Source organism: Cetorhinus maximus, chromosome 26 (assembly GCF_964194155.1).
Source record: "Cetorhinus maximus chromosome 26, sCetMax3.hap1.1, whole genome shotgun sequence".
NCBI classification, from domain to species: domain Eukaryota; kingdom Metazoa; phylum Chordata; class Chondrichthyes; order Lamniformes; family Cetorhinidae; genus Cetorhinus; species Cetorhinus maximus.
Genome location: NC_135904.1, coordinates 1421138 through 1441195, shown reverse-complemented (window position 1 = coordinate 1441195; position 20058 = coordinate 1421138). Strand labels below are relative to the sequence as shown.

Sequence of the window (20058 nt, the reverse complement as noted above, 5' to 3'; positions counted from 1 at the left end):
TAACTAACTCATCAGAGAACAGCAATCAAAGCTAATTCATTCTTGCTCTGTATGGCTAGTCACTCAACCATGTAGAGTATTTAATTACTGAGCCATCATTATAGCCCTGACGAGATAGGACTTTTAAACATCATTAGTTTCTGCAGTGCTGAACTGTCTAGATAATTCATAGCTTAAATGCATTTTTTCTCTACAATATTTTAAGAAAGGCAAGATATTACAGCCTTACAGTGAGGGGAGTCACTATTTTCATTTCTCATGAATGTAAAATATAAAATACAATCAGAAAGGAACAGTCTAAACACAGATAGATAGCTAGCCCAATAAAACACATTACCCACACATACTCAATATAATGATGGCCACATGCAGATCCAAACCAAATCACAGCTACATGCAACACACCAACACCCCGGACTTGCCAACAAGTTCAGTCACATAAACACACCACATTAATTCATCAATTAACACATGGCTACATATGGACATCATCATAAATGTACAGCTCATACACAAATACCTAAATGAGCTACATTCAAAACAGCAATAAACTCACACCCACACAAGTAGAACCTAAAAAGCTCATTGCCACAAATACTCCAAATATCTGACCTTAATTCCAACCCCATGTCCTCCCCAATGCAAAGACTGCATTATTCCATCTTTGTAGCATCACCACCTTTGCTTCTGCCTCACTCGGTTTGCTACTGAAACCCTCATCCATGCTTTTTCCACCTTCAATCCTCCCCCTCCATAAATTTCACAACATCCAGGGCACTGTCGTTCATGTCCTTTTCCGCACTATCCCATTCATCCATCTCCCTGCTAGCTACATCGGTTCACAGTTCCCGAACATCTACAACCTAAAGCTCTCATCCACTTCCTTCATGACTTAACCTCTCCCTAACTCTGTAACCATCTTCAGCCTTATAAACCCCCTCCCTGAACTCTCCGTTCTTCTAACTCTGGTCTCCTGTCCATTTATCCTCCATTTGACCCACCATTGAACCTTCAGCTGTCTTAGCCTTGTGCTCTGGAATTCCTTCCAGAAACTCCTCTACATCTTTGTTCTCCAAGAGATGCCGCGGAACCCATTTAGCTTTTTATTAGCCTTTCTAATGTTGCTTTCTTTGATTCAGCAACCATTTTTTTTCCTGAGTATCCCTCTGTAAAATGCTTTGGGATATTTCTCTATGCTTTGCAACTAGGTAAATGCATACTAATGTTGAGTTACTCCCCAATAAACGCACTACCACTTGTAGACGAAGTATTATGCTGTGGATGCTGGAAATCTGAAATAAAAATAGAGACGACTGGGAACACTCAGAAAGTCAGGCAGCCTCTGTGGAGAGAAAAACTAAGTTAACGTTTCAGGTCAATGACCTTTCATCAGGGCTCTGATCAAAGGCCACTTACAGAAAAAAGATCAACACTGCTCAGAACAAAAACAGAATTACCTTGAAAAACTCAACAGGTCTGGCAGCATCGGTGGAGAAGAAATCAGTTAACGTTTCGAGTCCTCATGACCCTTCGGCAGAACTGAGTATAGTTAGGAGAGAGGTGAAATATAAGCTGGTCTAAGGTGGGGGGGGCGGGGGGAGAGAGAAGTTGAGGGTGGGGTAGTTGTGGAGATAAGCAAGCAGTGATAGGAGCAGATAATCAAAAGATGTCACAGACAAAAGGATCAAAGAGGTGTTGAAGGTGGTGATATTGTCTAAGAAAAGTGCTAATTAAGAATGGAAGACAGGATACTCAAGGTACAGCTCTAGTGGGGGTGGGGTGGAAAGACTAACAAAGTTTTAGTTTTAGATTTAAAAATAATGGAAATAGGTGGGAAAAGAAGAATCTATATAAATTATTGAAAAAAAAAGGGAGGGGGGAGAAACGGGGTGGGGATGGGGGGAGGGAGTTTAAGATCTAAAGTCGTTGAATTCAATATTCAGCCCGGAAGGCTGTAAAGTGCCTAGTCGGAAGATGAGGTGCTGTTCCTCCAGTTTGCGCTGGGCTTCACTGGAACAATGCAGCAAGCCAAGGACAGACATGTGGGCAAGAGAACAGGGTGGAGTGTTAAAATGGCAAGCGACAGGGAGGTTTGGGTCTTTATTGCAGTGTTACTTTGTAGATGTCAGAAACCAGCCTCTAGAGAGGCTCCTCCCTACTCCAAAAAAAATGTGAAAAATTCATTCCACACATCTCTTCCCCGAATTTTCCAGAAAAACTTGTTTCTAATCAGACGTACCTAGCTGAAATATTCATCAACTTGCAGTCAGCTTCAAACCCCATATTTTGATGTTAATCTTTGCAAACGTTCAAGCTGCAAGTCTAAAAGTCGTGTGCTTCTCATAGCACATTTATTAAATGCAACCAACTTTTCATCACAATTCCAGCTATTTCTATGCACACATTGAGATCTATTGTCACTCTCTCCTGACCTGTGAAAATTAGTAATTCAGTTCGGTGACAGCAGCAAGTGCAAAATGTGACATCAAAGGCGCATAATAGGAGGCTCTTAGGGCTGACAAAGAAAACCCATTCATCAATGAACTTTGAAGAGGTGCCAGCCTTTGACAGGCGTGTGATCCAGAGCTGCTCCACAGAACCAAGAGCAGCACAGCCTGCCATGAAGAGCTGTCCAGCCCCAGGAAAGGAATTCCACAGTTCCCAGAGGAATGTCGACCCTTTGATGCTGATATGTCAACATGACCTCTTGGATGTATTCCTTATGTGAGGAAACAGACATGTTATCCAAATCTATCCGATGCATTAATGAGTGAATGGGTTGTAGTTTTATTGTAAGACAATAGTTAACAAAATGTAAACCGAAAGTGATCAAGTTCTGGCAGCAGGGAAATGCTGCACACTCCTCTTAGAAATTTGGGAACGGGCAATGCAGTTTAACAAGATGAATGGTTCATCAGAGAGGATCTTTATGACATTTTACGTGTGACATTAAAGGATGAAGTCCAGATCCTGCAAGTATCACAGGAGAAGGATGGCATCTAACCCCTTCTTCAACCCTTTGTGGGCCTGTATGATGAGGTCACTACTACCCGATGTAGAATTGCCCTTTCTACTTAAATCTAATGGTGTAATTCCTCAACAGCTAAGTGCTGTAATCTTGCAGGATGTGACTGATTCTAATTTATAGCACAATGCAGCGTTGAGATTCATTCAGCCTCAGACAGATTTATAGCCATTTTTCTCCTACCTGGCTATGTTCTTATGACTTCTCCAAATGTGAACTATTACAATACGATGTGGGCCAGTAAACCCCCCCCCCACCCCACATTCCCCCCCACCCCCGGAACCAAACTCTGTAAAACAGTGAAATAACTAACCAACAGGAATGAATGCATTCCAACAGTGTGGCCTAGACTAGCTGCCAGAGAATAGATTACCCATATCTGTGAGGATTACATGAGAGACAGCAGTTTGGGCCTCAGAGTGTATTGTGCGCTCCTTAAAGTGAAGTCTATTCTCTGCATCTGAATGGCAACATTTGAATATGAATAGACCTGCATTTTAGATTGGTGTCACTGCCCTAAAAACAGACAATTTCTCTTTCTCTTGTTAGGAGGCTGGTCCAAACATTTTGCTTTCTGCCATCTTGTCTTCTTTTTAAGTAACGTTTTTCTAAAAATAAACCAGATGTTCAGTCCACTTGTAGAGAAAAGACACAGTTATTGGCCTGCATTATACTTTCAATCGATGGATAGATTTCAACCCAAATGGCTTTAAAAACCCAACTGCAAATTGCACCACTTCAGATCTTTCCAATGACAGTTTAAGCAGAAGGACATTCTTCTGAGGTGATAATTAGACCCATTCCCCTACAGCATGGTTGCTTAGTGACTGGATTGTGAGAGAACAATGTCAGAGACTGCTCTTATGACCTACAAGGACCACAGTTACTCCTGTAAGGACATTGAGATGATAAATAGCTTCCCAGGGACAAACTGAGTGAAATGTAATGAGGGCCTCTAAATGGGAAAAAAAAGGCTTCAAAGAGATAACAGTGGAAAGGATAAACTGCTTCTTGGAAGTGATCTCATTCACGAAACCAAATGAACTCTGGTCGCCTTTCTGCCCGTGCTGTGCTCTCACTGTGAGGGTAGCTATTTCCCTCTTTACAGCTGAGGTTTCACTGTAAGCACAGATAAACTTACACCACTCTCAAATCTTACCAGAATCAGTGCACTAAGCACGTGGCATGATACGTGCATTACACAGCGCACATGTTCTAACCCCCGCCTGACAAAATGGATGTTCCATGCCACACTGAATTATTGATGGCTTCCAAGAGATTAAAGCAATAGGAACAACTTATATTCTTGAGAACTGCTTTCCATTTACACTGAGCACCTCAGTGACCTACTAGGCAATAGATTGTAAAAGCACTTTAGGGGTTTACACTTTCTGCATTTATTTATCTAATGCTATCTGCCCTTAGTGTTGACATGGCTGACACTCATCACCCTCTGTGTGCGAGTTCTGCTATTTGCATTTACACATCCAATGTTCAGCCCCTGATGATCTCAACCGCTGCATTTGAAATTCACTGCCCTCTGTGCTGTATATCTGAACTTTGCCATCTGTATTCACATATGTGACAATCCCATCACTTGTTTAGAATGGGGCCCTTTATACATCCTTGTTTTCAACTATCCCCATAGCTTCGCACCCCCTCTTTATAGTTGGAATCTCCTCCAACCCACAACCCTCTGAGATACCTGTGTTTCTCTAATTCTGTACCCTTGTACATCCCCAGTTATAATGACTCCACCACTGATAGCTGTGCCTTAAGCTGCCTAGGCCCCAAATACTGGGATTTTCAGATGGTGAAAAGTCTGATAATGACCATGAAACCATTGCCGATTGTTGTAAAAACCCATCTGGTTCACTGATGTCCTTTAGGGAGGGAAATCTGCCGTCCTTACCTGGTCTGGTCTACATGTGACTCCAGACCCACAGCAATGTGCTTGACTCTTACGTCCTCTGAACAAGGGCAATTAGGGATGGACAATATATGCTGGCCTAAACAGCGACGCCCACATCCCATGAACAAGAAAAGATTTTGGTCATGTGACCTAATATCACTTTATGTGATTCACTGTCATACATTGTTTTATAATTTCCTGTGAAGTGTCTTGGGATGTTTCATTACGTTAAACAAGTTGTTATTATATTTGATCGGCTAAAAATGAATTTCATCTCCCATCCCATCCCACCCCCACCCCCCCGCCCCCCAACTTTACTGCAGCTAATTTCAGAACGATTATAAAATGCGGGGTTCCAGAAAGGCTCAAGTGCTTGGAGTTTGATTGCGTGCAGAGGGAGCTAACAGTGTAGGCCTCATAACTCTGCCCGGAAGCCAGGCTCAACTCTCAGCAGGTCTGCTGCTCTGAATGCTTCTGGGGCCTCTGTTCACGGGCTGCCTGGCTATGGCGTGTTGTCAGAGCTGGAATTCAGCATGGTTCCCTCCCTGCGGAACCTGTAGTTCGAAAAGAGCTATCTGCTCGACAGTTTTGTTTTCCCTCTTGCACTAAGGATAAGCCAGGCCTCCCTTGTCAATTGCCTGGGGCAGCGCATTCAAAAGCAGAAGCTCGGTGTGAGGTATGAAAACCAAGTCTCATCTCACTATGGTACACTCTGTTGCAGCATTCCTGACAGTAACCCAGCAGCAAAGCACTGATTCAGATAGTAACACTCAACAGAAAGTTGGCAGCACACGCGTGTACTGGGATTTTACTCAGATTGTTTTGAGACAAGGTAAAGTAATCTCTGGCTTGTTAAAATCCTGAATGTGCACCCAATCTGGAGTTAATCAGTAACTAGAAAGTAAAAACTTGCATTTACGTAACACTTTTCACATCCTCAGAACACTTTGAAAGTGTAATGGCTGAAGTTTTAATAGAGAAAAGAGGGAACCAGTTACATACAAGGTCCCACAAGCTGAAAATGAGATGAATGATTATTTAATCTGTTTTGGTAGTCTCCTTGCACCAATCACCCCTGTACTCACTGATACATGAAATGAAAGTCACCATAGGCTGCTCTCTCATTAGAGAGAGGTGACTGGTGGTGAGTTTAACCTGAGGGTCACCACACCTCAGGCGAGGGGCGAGGTTGAGAAGGCGGGGCCTTCATGGATGACCTCAGCCGGTACAGGAATTAAACCCGCACTGTTGGTGTCACTCTGCATCACAAATCAGCTGTCCGGCCAACTGAGCTAACCGGCATATATGATACATACTGACTCCAGACCAAGCAATGCTTCAAGTTTAAAATTCTCATCCTTACTTTCAGATCACTCCATGGCTCACCCCTCCCTATCTTTGTCATCTCCTCTAGCCCAACAACCCTTCAAGATCTCTGCATTCATCGAATTCAGGCATCTTGAGCATCCCTGATTTTAATTGCTCCACCATTGGGGGCCCACTTTCAGCTGCCTGGACCCTAACCTTTGGAATTCCCTCCCTTAACCTTTCTGCCTCTCTGCTTCTCTGTCCTCCTTTCAGATGCTCCTTAACACCTACCTCTTTGACCAAGCTTTTGGCCATCTGCCCCTAATATCTCCTTACATGGCTCGGTGTCAAATTTTCCTTTATAATGCTCCTGTGAAGCATCTTGGGATATTTTATTTCATTTAAGGTGCTACATAAGTTATATAACAAGTTGTTGTCATGTTTGGGTGAGGGCTGAATGTTGGCCAGGACACTGAGTTCTTCATATTGCAATTGTATAAGTTTGTTTTGTTGTATAATAAATTATAAAATATGACTTGCATTTATATGTGGCTATACCATACAAGAACGTCTTAAGGCACACACTTTGGAGTGCAGTGAAAATGCCGTAACATAACTGTATGGAATTTATCGAAAGATCGAAGAGTTTATGTAATTCCACTGGAAACCAGATCAACAACTGAAAGAGATGGTGTGGAAAAGGAACAATTGTAATGTGACTTCAAAATTCATGACTAACGTTAACAACACAATGAAAGTCAATCAAACCACAGCATTGTGGCCATTTCCTGTGTACCTTCAGAGGACAAGGACACAGGTGATATGAGAACCAGCAGAACTGATCAACAGGAGTGCTAAAAGGATGGAAAGAGATTGCAAGAGATGGTTGCTAGGGCTTAGTATGTGTTCAAAAACCATCAGAAAGTGGTCCATCACCAACTCGGAACACAAAGGAAACAGTACAGGTTGGCGGCAGAGGATATGCAGCCCTGTGCGAAGACAGACAGAAGGACAGTGCATCCTGCTGGTGATAAATCCTCCTTATTGAGTGATACAATCAATGGTCTTCATCAGGGGAGTGTTCCAGGGGTCACGTTGTGATTTACGAACCAAGCCGACAGTTTCATCAAATTACACAAGTTGCAGATTGTCCAACCAATTCCAAGGGAATTAGATTACAAATAGGCTCAGAATACATAAGGCTTTGTACAGATTGGGAGATGGGTTTTCAAGATAGTTACTTCATTTCAAAACACAAAATACAATATGGATTCCTCAGGTCTGGAGTCAGCCTTTGACCCAGTGAGAAAACATGTGTCATCTCAGTTAAGGTCATCATTTCATTTTGGAACATCCTTTATAAACTTGAAGCACAAAGTGTAGTTTCAGGAGCTACTACAATATCACAATTGTCAATTGCCCACAATCTGTTATTCCATTGTCAAGCCTATCCTAGAATAATAAACCTTCAATCAGCACACAGTATCTTCCTGATCTAATAAAGATTTCTAAGGTTCAATAATTATTTTTAAAATAAATTTCTTCTTTGTAGAAATGTAGGGATTCATTGCTTCGACTTTGCTGTCCGGATTTCATTGTGTATTTTGTGTTATGTTCTGTCTACTAACTGGCTCTGACCATCCCAGAGATTTTCCAGAGGTATCCCTCGATTATTCACCCACAAAGCCCATCTCTCTTTATGGTGATGTGCTGAATATTTCTGCGGGCCAGCATCTCAATTACATATTTATTTTCCCCATGGGTTCTCAGGGCAAGAGCTGACCTCTTTGGTCTTTTTTGGATATTGTTTAAGATGTTATCTTCAGAATGCTGAACATGATACAGTTCCTTGTGACCCCGTGTTTAATTTATTAAACAGAAAGTAATGGAATGGGGCAGCCTCATAGTGAAGCTTGCTTGTGTGGTAATGCATCCCTCCATGAAGCCCAAGGATGTTCTTAGTGTAGCCCATAATCAATCAAAACTAGGCAGCTGGGTGCAGCATTGTTGAACAGCCGCCTGGATTCCCAAGAACGTGGGAAAATTGAAGGGTCCATCAAATTGTATTGTTCCAAAGCTGGGCTGTATTTTTCTAATCTGCTCCCCGGTGAACTGGCTAGCTAACTTGTTCCTAGGCTGCTTCCCGGCTGGACTCTGGGACTATACTAGCTTGCTGTTGCATTGCAGTGGCATTCTCCCAGATTCTTTTTAAACTAAACAAATGAAGCGCCAAGACCTGTGGCATCGGATGGCAGCAGGGTCAAAAAAAAAATGAGAGGATAACCAAATGAAGAGGTGGTCATTATGCTGAGCTATGGATGAGTTTCATTTGGCCTGCTCCTGGCCTTGCTTTCGCTGTACTATCCCCAGCCTGGGCCATGGTCGATCTGTATGCTCCTTGCAAATGTTAGGACACAACTTTATAAAATATGAGCTAACAGTTTAATGTGACTGGCCAGTGAAGAGGATTGATCAAAAGTAGCATCTATTAAACAACATATTTCACTGGCAATCTAGAAAGAGCCTTGAGAACAAGGGCCAAGGAGCAATAGCCCAATAAAGGACAGGATCTGAACTCAATCCAATTCTAATTCTTGAGCACATAGCTCAGCCAACCAGAAAGTAGTCACCCTATTGATAACTTGCATCCAAATGAAGGCCCACATCATGTAGCCCTAGAATCAGAGGCGGTTGCCAATATATGACTATTATCCAAACATTTCAAGTCTCCTTCATGTGAAGTCTAATTTGGCCAGTCAGTGAAGTAATGGTCAAAAAATGGTCAAAGCACTGGCCTGCTTCTAATGGCTGACCTGTTCATTTCAGGTCAGGTTTAAATAATCAGAGCTTAATAGTAACCTTGACAGGTTTTGCTCCATTCGGGAGCAGGTCTTTCAGTTAATTAATTACATACTTTAGTATCAGGTCAGGGTGATTTTGAATAGTGCCTGTACTATTATGATAACAATATAGTCCACATGAAATCAATAGCAGGCCACACAAGACTGCAGACAGTGCCAGATTCTCATTGCCTATTCCTCAAGATGAACCTCAAAGTGCCAGTGCCCACGGTGGCAAGTGACCATCATCTAAAAATAAAGCCGTAATGATCAGAAGCTTGTGACACTTCAACTTGGAACCTTCTTCCCATAACTGCTCTGTAAATGAGAAAACCTTCAGTACTATTTATTTCTTGTAAGCTTCACTTTGAACTTTCTTAACTTATTTTTTCCTCTTCAGATCACATAGTTTCATCAGCTTTGAGAATCTGCTGGAGCTCCATCCACTCCAAATCCTGTTTTACAAAGTTGGTCTGTAAACACTGATAATGTCTGGCTTCCCTTTTCCACTCCACCCCCCCCCCACCCTACCCCCACCAACTCAATGTTCTACCCTCCTGTGGACAAGTACTTGACCTCCATTCACTAATTTCTCTCATGGCATGGTGAGAGCTTACCATAGGACAAATTACAAACTTTAAGTGGTGCCTACCAATCCATGGCACCACATGATGCCAAGCTACCATACTTTCTGGAGCTGCATTGATCAGAGGCAAAACCTCCCCAATGACCTTCACAGACTGTTATATAAATTTTGTTTCTATTATAGAACGGGGGATGAAATCCTATAATCTTCCATGACACAATTCAGAATTACTGTTTCTTTGCGCAGAACATTTCAATCCATCAGGCAGATTCTGACATTTTCTGATATGTCTTGTATTGGGTGCCAATTCTTATAGAGTCACAGAATAGTGAGCAAAGAGGGAGGCCATTTGGCCCCTTGTGTCTGTGCCCGCTCACTGCAAGAGCACTCTGGAGCAGGTCGCTGCTGACCAACAGCAGTGTTCTGATCCTTCCGGACAGATTGGCATATTCAGCACTGCACTGAATTAATACTTTAGCTCCAGTCATTGCGGCAATCAGCTGAATTCAAAGCACACGCTTCAGTTAGTGAAGAACTTATTGATATAAAATAGAAGTTTCCCCAAATGGACACTTGAGAAAGAATGAAACACAGAGGAACAGCAAGTAAGTGGGGTGAGTGTGAATGGCTCTAGTGAGGGAGTCAGCACCAAGATAGGGGCAAAAGGTCAGATGCCTTCCTTGAGTAACAACATTTCTATAGTTCTATAGTTATTTTATCAAAATGTTGCCTGGATCTGTTGTAACCCTCCTTTCTCAGAGGAACATCAGATTCACTTACTTGCAACCTGCACTTTTGCCTTCCGGCTGACCAGTAGCCCTAAGCGGTTTTGGGCAGTGCAGTCATATTCACCCTCATCAGAGGACCCGTCATCCCTCAGCTTCTGAAATTTTGTGATGTAGAGTGATCCATTGGCCAGCAGAGAGATGTGTTCACTATCTGACAACAGGACTCCATTCTTTCTCCATGACTTGCTGATGGGCTGCATTCCTTCCACTTGGCAATGCAGCTTCAGAGGATGAGCCTCCACTGCCACAACATCACTGGGTTCCAAGGTGAAAGTCAGTTCTGAGGAATGGCCTAAATCTAAAAAAAGGAAACAACAAAACACACAATAGCATCATCTTCTATATCATTCCTGACATGTTTAGCTGCAATTACAATACGCATTAACAATAAATGCACTGAACTTTTCTAAAGCCATACATTTCAGATTTAGAGCAATAGTTCACAATAATATTTACAATCCAGCATGGTGTAACCATTAAGGGGTGTATATAGTCATTTCTTGAAGCCTTGTGGCCCGTATATGAACTTTGAATCCATGTTCACATCAATTGCATACATTTCAAGTTGCTGAAGCCAATTGCAGCAGCCCTACTGTCCCTATGATAGAGATCAGTTATCTCAGAACATTATAGAGAGCAAACCAGAGATCTGCGCCTCAGTCTCACACTGGCCAGGGCAATTACCAGTTGAGCCATTCTACTTGTACTAGCAACTGCTCACAGTTTACATTTTTTTTTCTGATGATTCCACCTACAAAGAGGGCATGAGCCAGTGGCTAGACTATGAGGAAGTGAACATAAGTATGTTTGCTGCACATACTGTAACATTAACAACGACACATGCAATAACAACATGTGATTATATCTTTATATATCAGATGAAACCTGCATGAATTAAACTGTCTGCTTTAAGCACAAATTTGACAACAGTGCACAAGTAATCACACTTGAGTATACACCGCTGTATGCACAGAAAAGGACAGGAGACTACACAGGTAACGTTAAGTGATGGTGTCTGTACATGTACAGGTAGTTGTCACCATAGGTCTGTATCTATACATTAGGCACAACTTAATACTAGTGTGTGTTCTCAGGCTATATGCAAATTGTAGCATGTATCCTTATTGTCTTACATGGAGAGTCATAGGTGCACAAACAAACCTGTGCAGCCACTGTCATATATCCATACTATCTATCAGCCTCCATACATATAATCCAATCTAATATATGTCAGGATATGAACATCTGTCGGCTTTCTTTAAAAACTTAACATGCATACTTAACATCTGATTATTAATTTTCAAGGGAAACATTTGAAAACAAATATCAAAAAATCATCATTCTTTCATGACCATCCATCACTATCACAACTAGAGTGAAGTAAAATCAGACAATTATGCTATAACTTTCTCCGCATTAAGTGCTGAAGCAATCAATGAAAAGAAACACTCTATACCTGGATGGCAGTGGCCAAGGTTGTTCAATGACAGCAGTTCTTACAAACATACAGTTAACTAAGGGCCGGCCTTAACCGGCTTTGTACATTCTTGCTGCCTGCACAAGGAGAACTTCCTCTTCCAATTAACTAGGCAAAATCTAATCTGTTCAACATTCCTTAGAAAGAAAACAGGCTCCACATTCTACTGGTTGAAATTGGAATCTCAGGGACTGCTTTCAATATTTACAACATGCCTGATGTTTAAATCCCTTTGACGTAAGATCAGGCATTCCACTGCAATGCTGAAAGGCAAGATCTTGCTTTATCAAACAGCAAGGTTTCTACTCTAAAGTTTGATGGATCTGACAGTGAGGTCCAAGTAAGACCTTCAGGGGCCTACTTTCAGACAGCATGTAAAGACAATTGAGACAGTTTTCTGCTGGTAATTGTGCAGATTGTATTAATGCTTTTTTTTTTGTAAAAATATACTTTATTCATAAAATATCTTCAATCACATTCAAAACCATTTCAAAAACCACATTACAAGGGTACAATCCAGGTTAAACTTTTACAAAATGTATCACCAGGTGCATCAGTACAAACAATATTACAATCATTTACAGCCTTTCATTTTGATCTGTACAGCCCGAGGGGCTCTAAACAGTTCCCAGTCCCTCGGTGCGCTGTGGTAGAAAGGTCTTAGACAGCGACCCTTCCCCATTGCGCCTTTGCGGCAGCTGCCCCAAGCTTTAGTGCGTCCCTCAGCACGTAGTCCTGGACTTTGGATTGTGCCAGTCCGCAACAATCGGTCGGGGACAACTCTTTGCGCTGGAAGACCAACAAGTTTCGGGCAGACCAAAGCGCGTCTTTCACCGAGTTGATGATCCTCCAGCTGCAGTTGATGTTTGTCTTGGTGTGTGTCCCTGGGAACAGCCCGTAGAGCACAGAGTCCTGTGTCACAGAACTGCTCGGGATGAACCTCGACAGCAACCACTGCATCTCTCTCCAGACTTTCTTTGCAAAGGCACAATCCACAAGGAGGTGAACAACGGTCTCTTCCCCACCACAGCCACCTCGAGGGCAACGTGCAGAGGGGGTGAGCCTCCTGGCGTGTAGGAAGGATCTGACGGGGAGGGCCTTTCTCACCACCAGCCAAGCTACGTCTTGGTGCTTGTTGGAAAGTTCTGGCGATGAGGCATTCTGCCAAATGACTTTGACAGTCTGCTCGGGGAACCATCCCACAGGGTCCACCCTCTCCTTTTCCCTCAGGGCCTCTAGGACGTTACGTGCTGACCACTGCCTGATGGACTTGTGGTCAAAGGTGTTTTTCTGCATAAATTTTTCCACCAGGGACAGGTGGTACGGCACGGTCCAACTACTTGGAGCGTTCCGCGGCAGCGTGGCCAGACCCATCCTTCGCAACACCGGGGACAGGTAGAACCTCAGCACGTAGTGACACTTGGTGTTTGCGTACTGAGGGTCTACGCACCGCTTGATGCAGCCACACACAAAGGTGGCCATCAGTATGAGGGCGATGTTGGGCACGTTTTTTCCCCCTTTATCTAGAGGCTTGTACATCGCGTCCCTGCAGACACGATCCATTTTCGACCTCCAGATAAAGCGGAAGATGGCTCGAGTGATCGCCATCGCGCAGGAGTCTGGAATGGGCCAGACCTGCGCCACGTACAGCAACAGCGAGAGTACCTCACACCTGATGACCAGGTTCTTACCCGCAATGGAGAGGGAGCGTCGCTCCCACATGCCCAGTTTCCTTTTCACCATAGCCACTCGCTCCTTCCAGTTTCTAACGCATGCCCCGGTCCCTCCGAACCATATCCCCAGCACCTTCAGGCCGTCAGCCCTGACAGTGAAGGGGACAAAGGATCGGTCAGCCCACTTCCCAAAGAACATGGCCTCGCTCTTCCCACGATTTACCTTGGCTCCCGAGGCCAATTCGAACTGGTCGCAGATGTGCATCAGTCTGCGCACCGACAGCGGATCCGAGCAGAAGACGGCGACGTCGTCCATGTACAGGGAGGCTTTTACCTGAGTGCCTCCACTGCCTGGGATCGTCACTCCTCTTATGCCCGGATCCTTCCTGATGGACTCGGCAAAGGGTTCTATGCAACACACGAAAAGGGCAGGCGAGAGAGGACAGCCCTGCCTGACTCCAGATTTAATCGGAAAGCTATCTGTTTCCCACCCATTGATTGAGACTGCGCTACTGATGTTAGTGTAGAGCAGTTGGATCCAATTTCGAATTCCCTCCCCAAACCCCATTTTGGAGAGCACATCCCCCATGTAGGTGTGCGATATTCTGTCAAAGGCCTTCTCCTGATCCAAGCTGATGAGGCAGGTATCCACACCCCTGTCCTGTACATAGGCAATCGTATCCCTGAGCAGCGCCAGGCTGTCAGAGATCTTCCTGCCTGGCACAGAGCAGGTCTGGTCAGGGTGAATCACCAATTCCAGAGCGGATTTGACCCGGTTGGCGATGACCTTGGACAGAATCTTATAGTCCACATTCAACAGTGAAATGGGTCGCCAATTTCTAATTTCCTTCCTTTCCCCCTTGTGCTTGTAGATGAGGGTGATGATGCCTTTCCTCATGGATTCTGACATACTACCGGCCAGGAGCATACTCTCGTACACTCCTAGCAGGTCTGGGCCGATCAAGTCCCACAGAGCCGAATACAACTCCGCCGGCAAGCCGTCGCTTCCAGGAGTTTTACTCTTCTCGAAGGACTCGAGGGCCTTAGTCAGTTCATCAGGAGATTGTATTAATGCTGCATAATCTGAACTAATCCCCATCAGCTACAATTTTAGGTAAAATTGTTCAAATACAATAAGCAATGATGAACCAGCTCACCTATTTAACTGATTGTGACTTACTACAATGGTGCGAATAGAGGGTGGAAAATACAGAAGAGCTTCTTTGAATTTGCACTATTCAGTAAGCACTGAATATATTGATATTGACCATGCCTATGTTACCAAGGCCAGTAAAGTGAGAGTGATAAACATTTTAACTGCAGAGGTGAGGGAAACAGCACTACATTCTTTGTGTCTGTGGCTGCTTCTCCTGGGATATGTTTCTTTAAACTTCCTTCAGGGTAGAATCTTTGCTCAGCAACCTGAGGGATATCAGTGCTGCAAAATGAAACACACTCTTATTTTATTACATCCAGGTCCAGTGTCCTCTTTTATCCTCCAAGCTAGTTCTATATTTCCACTTCATATAGAGTTTTGAAACTTGCATTATGTGGCCTCTTTGCTGTCATTGGTGTTGTCTCAGTTTTTAAAACCTGTCATGTGTTCTGAGTTTGTATCATCTGCTGTCTGCTTTCAAGTAGTATATTTGTGCAGAAGATTGCTTGGTTTATGCCAATGGAAACGAAAACTTGATTTTCTGTATAATAATTTTCCAATTGTTGCACTGCAATCTTTTCTTAAGTAAGCATTCAACTGAGCACCAGTGTTGAAAGAATCTGCGTTGTCACATGTTAATGTCTCAGCTTTTGGCCCTCATTTTACACTAGAAATGCCATTTGAGAACAGGGGCTACATTGTTTTATTCTGGCCAGTGACAATAAAAATTGGTTCAGATGTCTGTGATATAAGGGTTTTGAAATGTTGGAATGTGCAACATTATTTAAGCTAATTGGATCTGACCCTTCATAACCGGTTAAATCTGTGTTTTAGTTCACTGGTGGTAATTATTCACCACTGTGTTAAATGCGTATCAGAATGTGCAAAGTGGTATTAACACCACTCAAGGACCCTTAACACCCAAAGTGTAATACTTTGCCTGATAATAATTGGACAGTAAAGTGTAATACAAACCCACTGGTCACATCATTCGGTATCAATAGAATGTATCCCTTTCAAGTCTCATTCAAATTCACTGTGTTAGGAACAGCTGCTCTATAGTCTCTTTAATATCAATATTCATCATTTCACATTCTCTTTAAAACTGTGTTTTAAGCCTTTGGAGTACATTTTAACACCTACTTACACTCAAAAGATGCTCGTTACTGTTTAGAATAGATAAAGCCTGTGTAAACACTGTATCACATGCATTAATAGTTCATAGCCATATCAGATGCACAGATAAACACATCCGTACAAGACCTCAAGCCCCAGCCCAACTTCATTCACAGGCAGCCTCAATCATACTGATGTGCACATGACACATTAGCACAGCAGTATTAGCCCTGCATGATTCAGATGTAGAGGTGCACACATCAAGCGTTTGTACCAGAGATGAGCCCTGTTCCCTTCTAAAATTATGTTCCATTTTACTTTTCTTGCCAAGAAGTATCAAGATGTCAGATATGCAAGAATTATTTACCCTTATTACAGCAGGAAAGTACATTTAAAAAGTCCAAGATTTACAAGTAGCTGTTGATGATACATTCTCCAATTTTCGTTCGGTATGAATGTTTTAGGTATTGTTTCTGACTCCAGGTTAAGCTAAGGCTCTAAAATTATAATACTGCACTTCCCTGGTAAAATCTTCATGAAACACAGCTCAATTTACCAGAGCAACACCTAAAACCCAGGAAACCTTCCCTCTCCTCCTGCCCAAAGGCAAAAGATGACAGCTAGTGTGAAAGTTACAATGTACAGAAAGTATCTTTAATAACAGATACCTGGAAGAAAAGTGCAGAGTGATAGATCAATTAAGGGATTCTGTTAATGTCACAGACCACAAGGCCATGCACTTTGGGAAGATCTCGAAACTCCTTTTCAGTCTGAATTACACGTTCACAAGCAGAGCTCTCATACAAGCAGCGTAGAATAGGACTCATTATTATCTTTGACAGATTACACATTAGGATTATGCACAGATCATGATTTTGTATAATCCATGTGTTCCTGTAGGACATTGTCCCTCTCAGATGTGCTTGTGCAAAAAGGTATTATATTCCTTAAATGAAAAACAAAAATTTCCGGATGCTGGAAATCTGAAACAAAAACAGGAAATGCTGGAAACACTCAGCAGCTCAGGCAGCATCCGTGGAGAGAAGAGTGGAGTTAACTTTTCCACACTTAATCAGAACAGTTGCTGTCTGTGTGTGGCCAGGATTTGAAGGTGTTGTTTTTGCTTATTATATCCTTTGTTTGTCTTATGTAATATCAGATGATCAACATGGTGCACTCCTATTGCTGGTTTCAACACAGTGTGCTCCCTTGGACCCCTGATGTGCAGTAGTCAGTGCTTTGTAAACTGGAATCACAAACTTGATTCATTGGCAATGCACATTCACTGCAGACTTACATTTAACAACAGTATCCATGGGCCACATTAGATGAAAACAAAATACTGCGGATGCTGGAAATCTGAAACAAAAACAGAAAATGCTGGAAAAACTCAGCAGGTCTGACAGCCTCTGTAGAGAGAAAGACAGAGTTAACGTTTCAAGTCGGTGTGACTCTTCTTCAGAGCTCTGAAAAAGAGTCATACTGACCCAAACTTTAACTCTGTCTTTCTCTCTACAGATGCTGTCAGACCTGCTGAGTTTTTCCAACATTTTCTGATTTTGGATCATATTAGGTGGTTGCTCCTAGCGTGTCACCATTACCCATTGAATTTTATTAACAAAAGAAAAGGCTTGTATATATATATTTATATAGCATCTTTCGTGACCTCAGGTTGTTCCAAAGTGCTTTCCTGTCAATGGCATACTTCTGAAGTGTAGTCACCTTTATGCTGTGCAGCAAGCATTCGGCAGAAGCACCTCATATGTTGCTGTCAGGGTTCAGATGTTCGGATGAAGACGCTATTGCTAATTCTAGTCGGGGTTCTAGAGCGAAATTGAGTTGATTGGCAACGTGGAGTTAGGTAACTTAAAGTTGGACATATTGAATTGGACGTGCTCACGCTAAAACTTGTTGGGTAAGGCAGTCCTATCGTTGGAGCAGTTTTTTTTTGGTCTGGAGCTGTAGGTGTTGAAATGCGCCGGAGAAAGTAACACTGTTTAGCGGCTACTGGCACCATGTGGTCTAACAAAGAGGTTAACCGGCCATGCGTTTTACTGTCCTGCTGCAAAGCTAAGCGGAACTCCTCCTGCCATCCGCATCCCTCCCTCCCAAACCTGCAGCTCTCCCTCGGGGAGGGGAGGTTGTTGGGGGGAGGTTGGGGGGGAGGCTATTCGCCTCCGGGCAGGTTCAAGGGCTCCGGAGTTTTTCTTGTGAATTAAAATCTCATCGTGCGCTGCAGCTGCGCTTCCGTTAGCCCGAGCAGCTCGGGGTGCCTGTTTCCAAAGGGAAAAGGCTCTCTGATGGCTGCAGGCTCAGGTCCTCCGCCTCTCTCCATGGGTTTGTGCAAATCTCACATTGTGCTGAATCACTCCCGCCCCCCTCCCTCTGCTTCTAAATCCTCCGGGACTGTCGGTTCTGGAAGCGGCCACACATCCACCAACAACCCGGGACAAAGAAGGATTCTGTAAACAAATTGACACAGTCCAACCCACAGCAACTGCAGTTGATCGAAATATGAAATAAGTCCAGGAAGGTGCAGACTTCCCCAGAATGTTAAACGGCAAGAGTCCTGACACTGATGATCTGAGTATTTAAACTATACAGGTATCCATAGCAACTTAGGAAAATGTATTGGGCGTTACTGCACGAGTCAATTACACCTATTTATATTTTTGAAACATTTTCTGTAAAGACCAGTCCAAACCTTTCAGGCCGAAGGGGTTAAAGGGGGGGTTAGTTTTCATGGTGCTGACGACAAAGGAGGAAGATTATAGCTGCATATTCTCATCCCGGTAATAAGCGCCTAGTTTGTACCGCAGCCCATGTTCCCGGGCTGGAGGCTGGATCCGAGCTCCCTCTTGTTTACACACACACACCCTCAAACTCACACCCTCAAACACACACCCTCAAACTCACACCAACTCACACCCTCAAACTCACACCCTCAAACTCACACCAACTCACCCCCTCAAACACACCCCCTCAAACACACCCCCTCAAACTCACACACTCACCCCCTCAAACTCACACCAACTCACACCCTCAAACACACACAAACTCACCCCCTCAAACACACCCCCTCAAACTCACCCCCTCAAACACACCCCCTCAAACTCACACCCTCAAACTCACACCCTCAAACTCACACAAACTCACCCCCTCAAACTCACACCAACTCACCCTCAAACACACACAAACTCACACCTTCAAACTCACACCTTCAAACTCACCCTCACCCTCAAACTCACACCCTCAAACTCAAACACACCCCCTCAAACTCACCCCCTCAAACACACACCCTCAAACACACACCCTGGCCCTCCCAAAGCAGCCAAATCCTCCAAACCCAGGGGTAAACACAATCAACTTTTCCGCCCATTCCCAAACCTGGCGATTATTTTGTTTCTGGGTCTCTTCCCCCCCCCCCAAAATAAAAACTTGCACCAAATCCACTTTTGTTTTTGTTTTGGAAACATCCGCGGGTCAAATCAGCAGCAAATAAACAGACTTTCTGGGAGGTTTCACTGCTCTGACAGGATGTGATTCGAGAACTGATTTCATGTGTTTTCTGCCCCTCTCCGGACTCCCAGCCTCGTTAAAGTCCCTTTTATTGAGACTGGGGGAGGGGGGGCGGGGGCTGCTGCTTGCGGCCATTTGGCCCCTTTACCCCATCCTAGCCCAGACCCGGGGGAACACGCGGGGAGAGGGAAAAGGAGTAAAGTGAACCTAGGGAAATGGACCCAGGGTCGGGAGGAGAGAGGGGGAGAGGGTAGAGAGGAGGGGGAGAGAGGTGGGGGAGGGGAGACGGAGGGAAAGAGAGGGGGAGGGAGAGAGGAGTGGGGGTGGGGGAGAGAGGAGGGGGAGAGAGGAGGGGGGGAGAGGAGGAGGGGGAGGGGGAGAGGAGGAGGGGGAGGGGGAGAGGAGGAGGGGGAGGGGGGAGAGGAGGAGGGGGAGGGGGGAGAGGAGGAGGGGGAGGGGGGAGAGGAGGAGGGGGAGGGGGGAGAGGGGGAGAGAGAGAGAGAGAGGAGTTGGAGGGGGGGAGGGGGGAGAGAGAGAGAGAGAGGGTGGGGGGGGAGGTGGAGAGAATCTCCATCTGAAAACCAGCAGATGGTTCCCGACTCGCATCCTCCATCTGTCAAACATCAGAGAGAAATAAACATCCCGGTTTCTCTTATTC

The 20058-nt window shown here is 44.1% G+C and overlaps 1 protein-coding gene across 1 annotated transcript in view; it reads right to left on the bottom strand.

The window, feature by feature from the left end:
• igdcc3 (immunoglobulin superfamily, DCC subclass, member 3) overlaps window positions 1–20058 on the bottom strand; it is a 131082-nt gene that overhangs the window by 110517 nt on the left and 507 nt on the right. The window contains exon 2 of the mRNA XM_078529958.1: window positions 10452–10757. Within this exon, the coding sequence (XP_078386084.1) occupies window positions 10452–10757 (306 nt within the window). The remainder of the gene's footprint in view (window positions 1–10451; window positions 10758–20058) is intronic.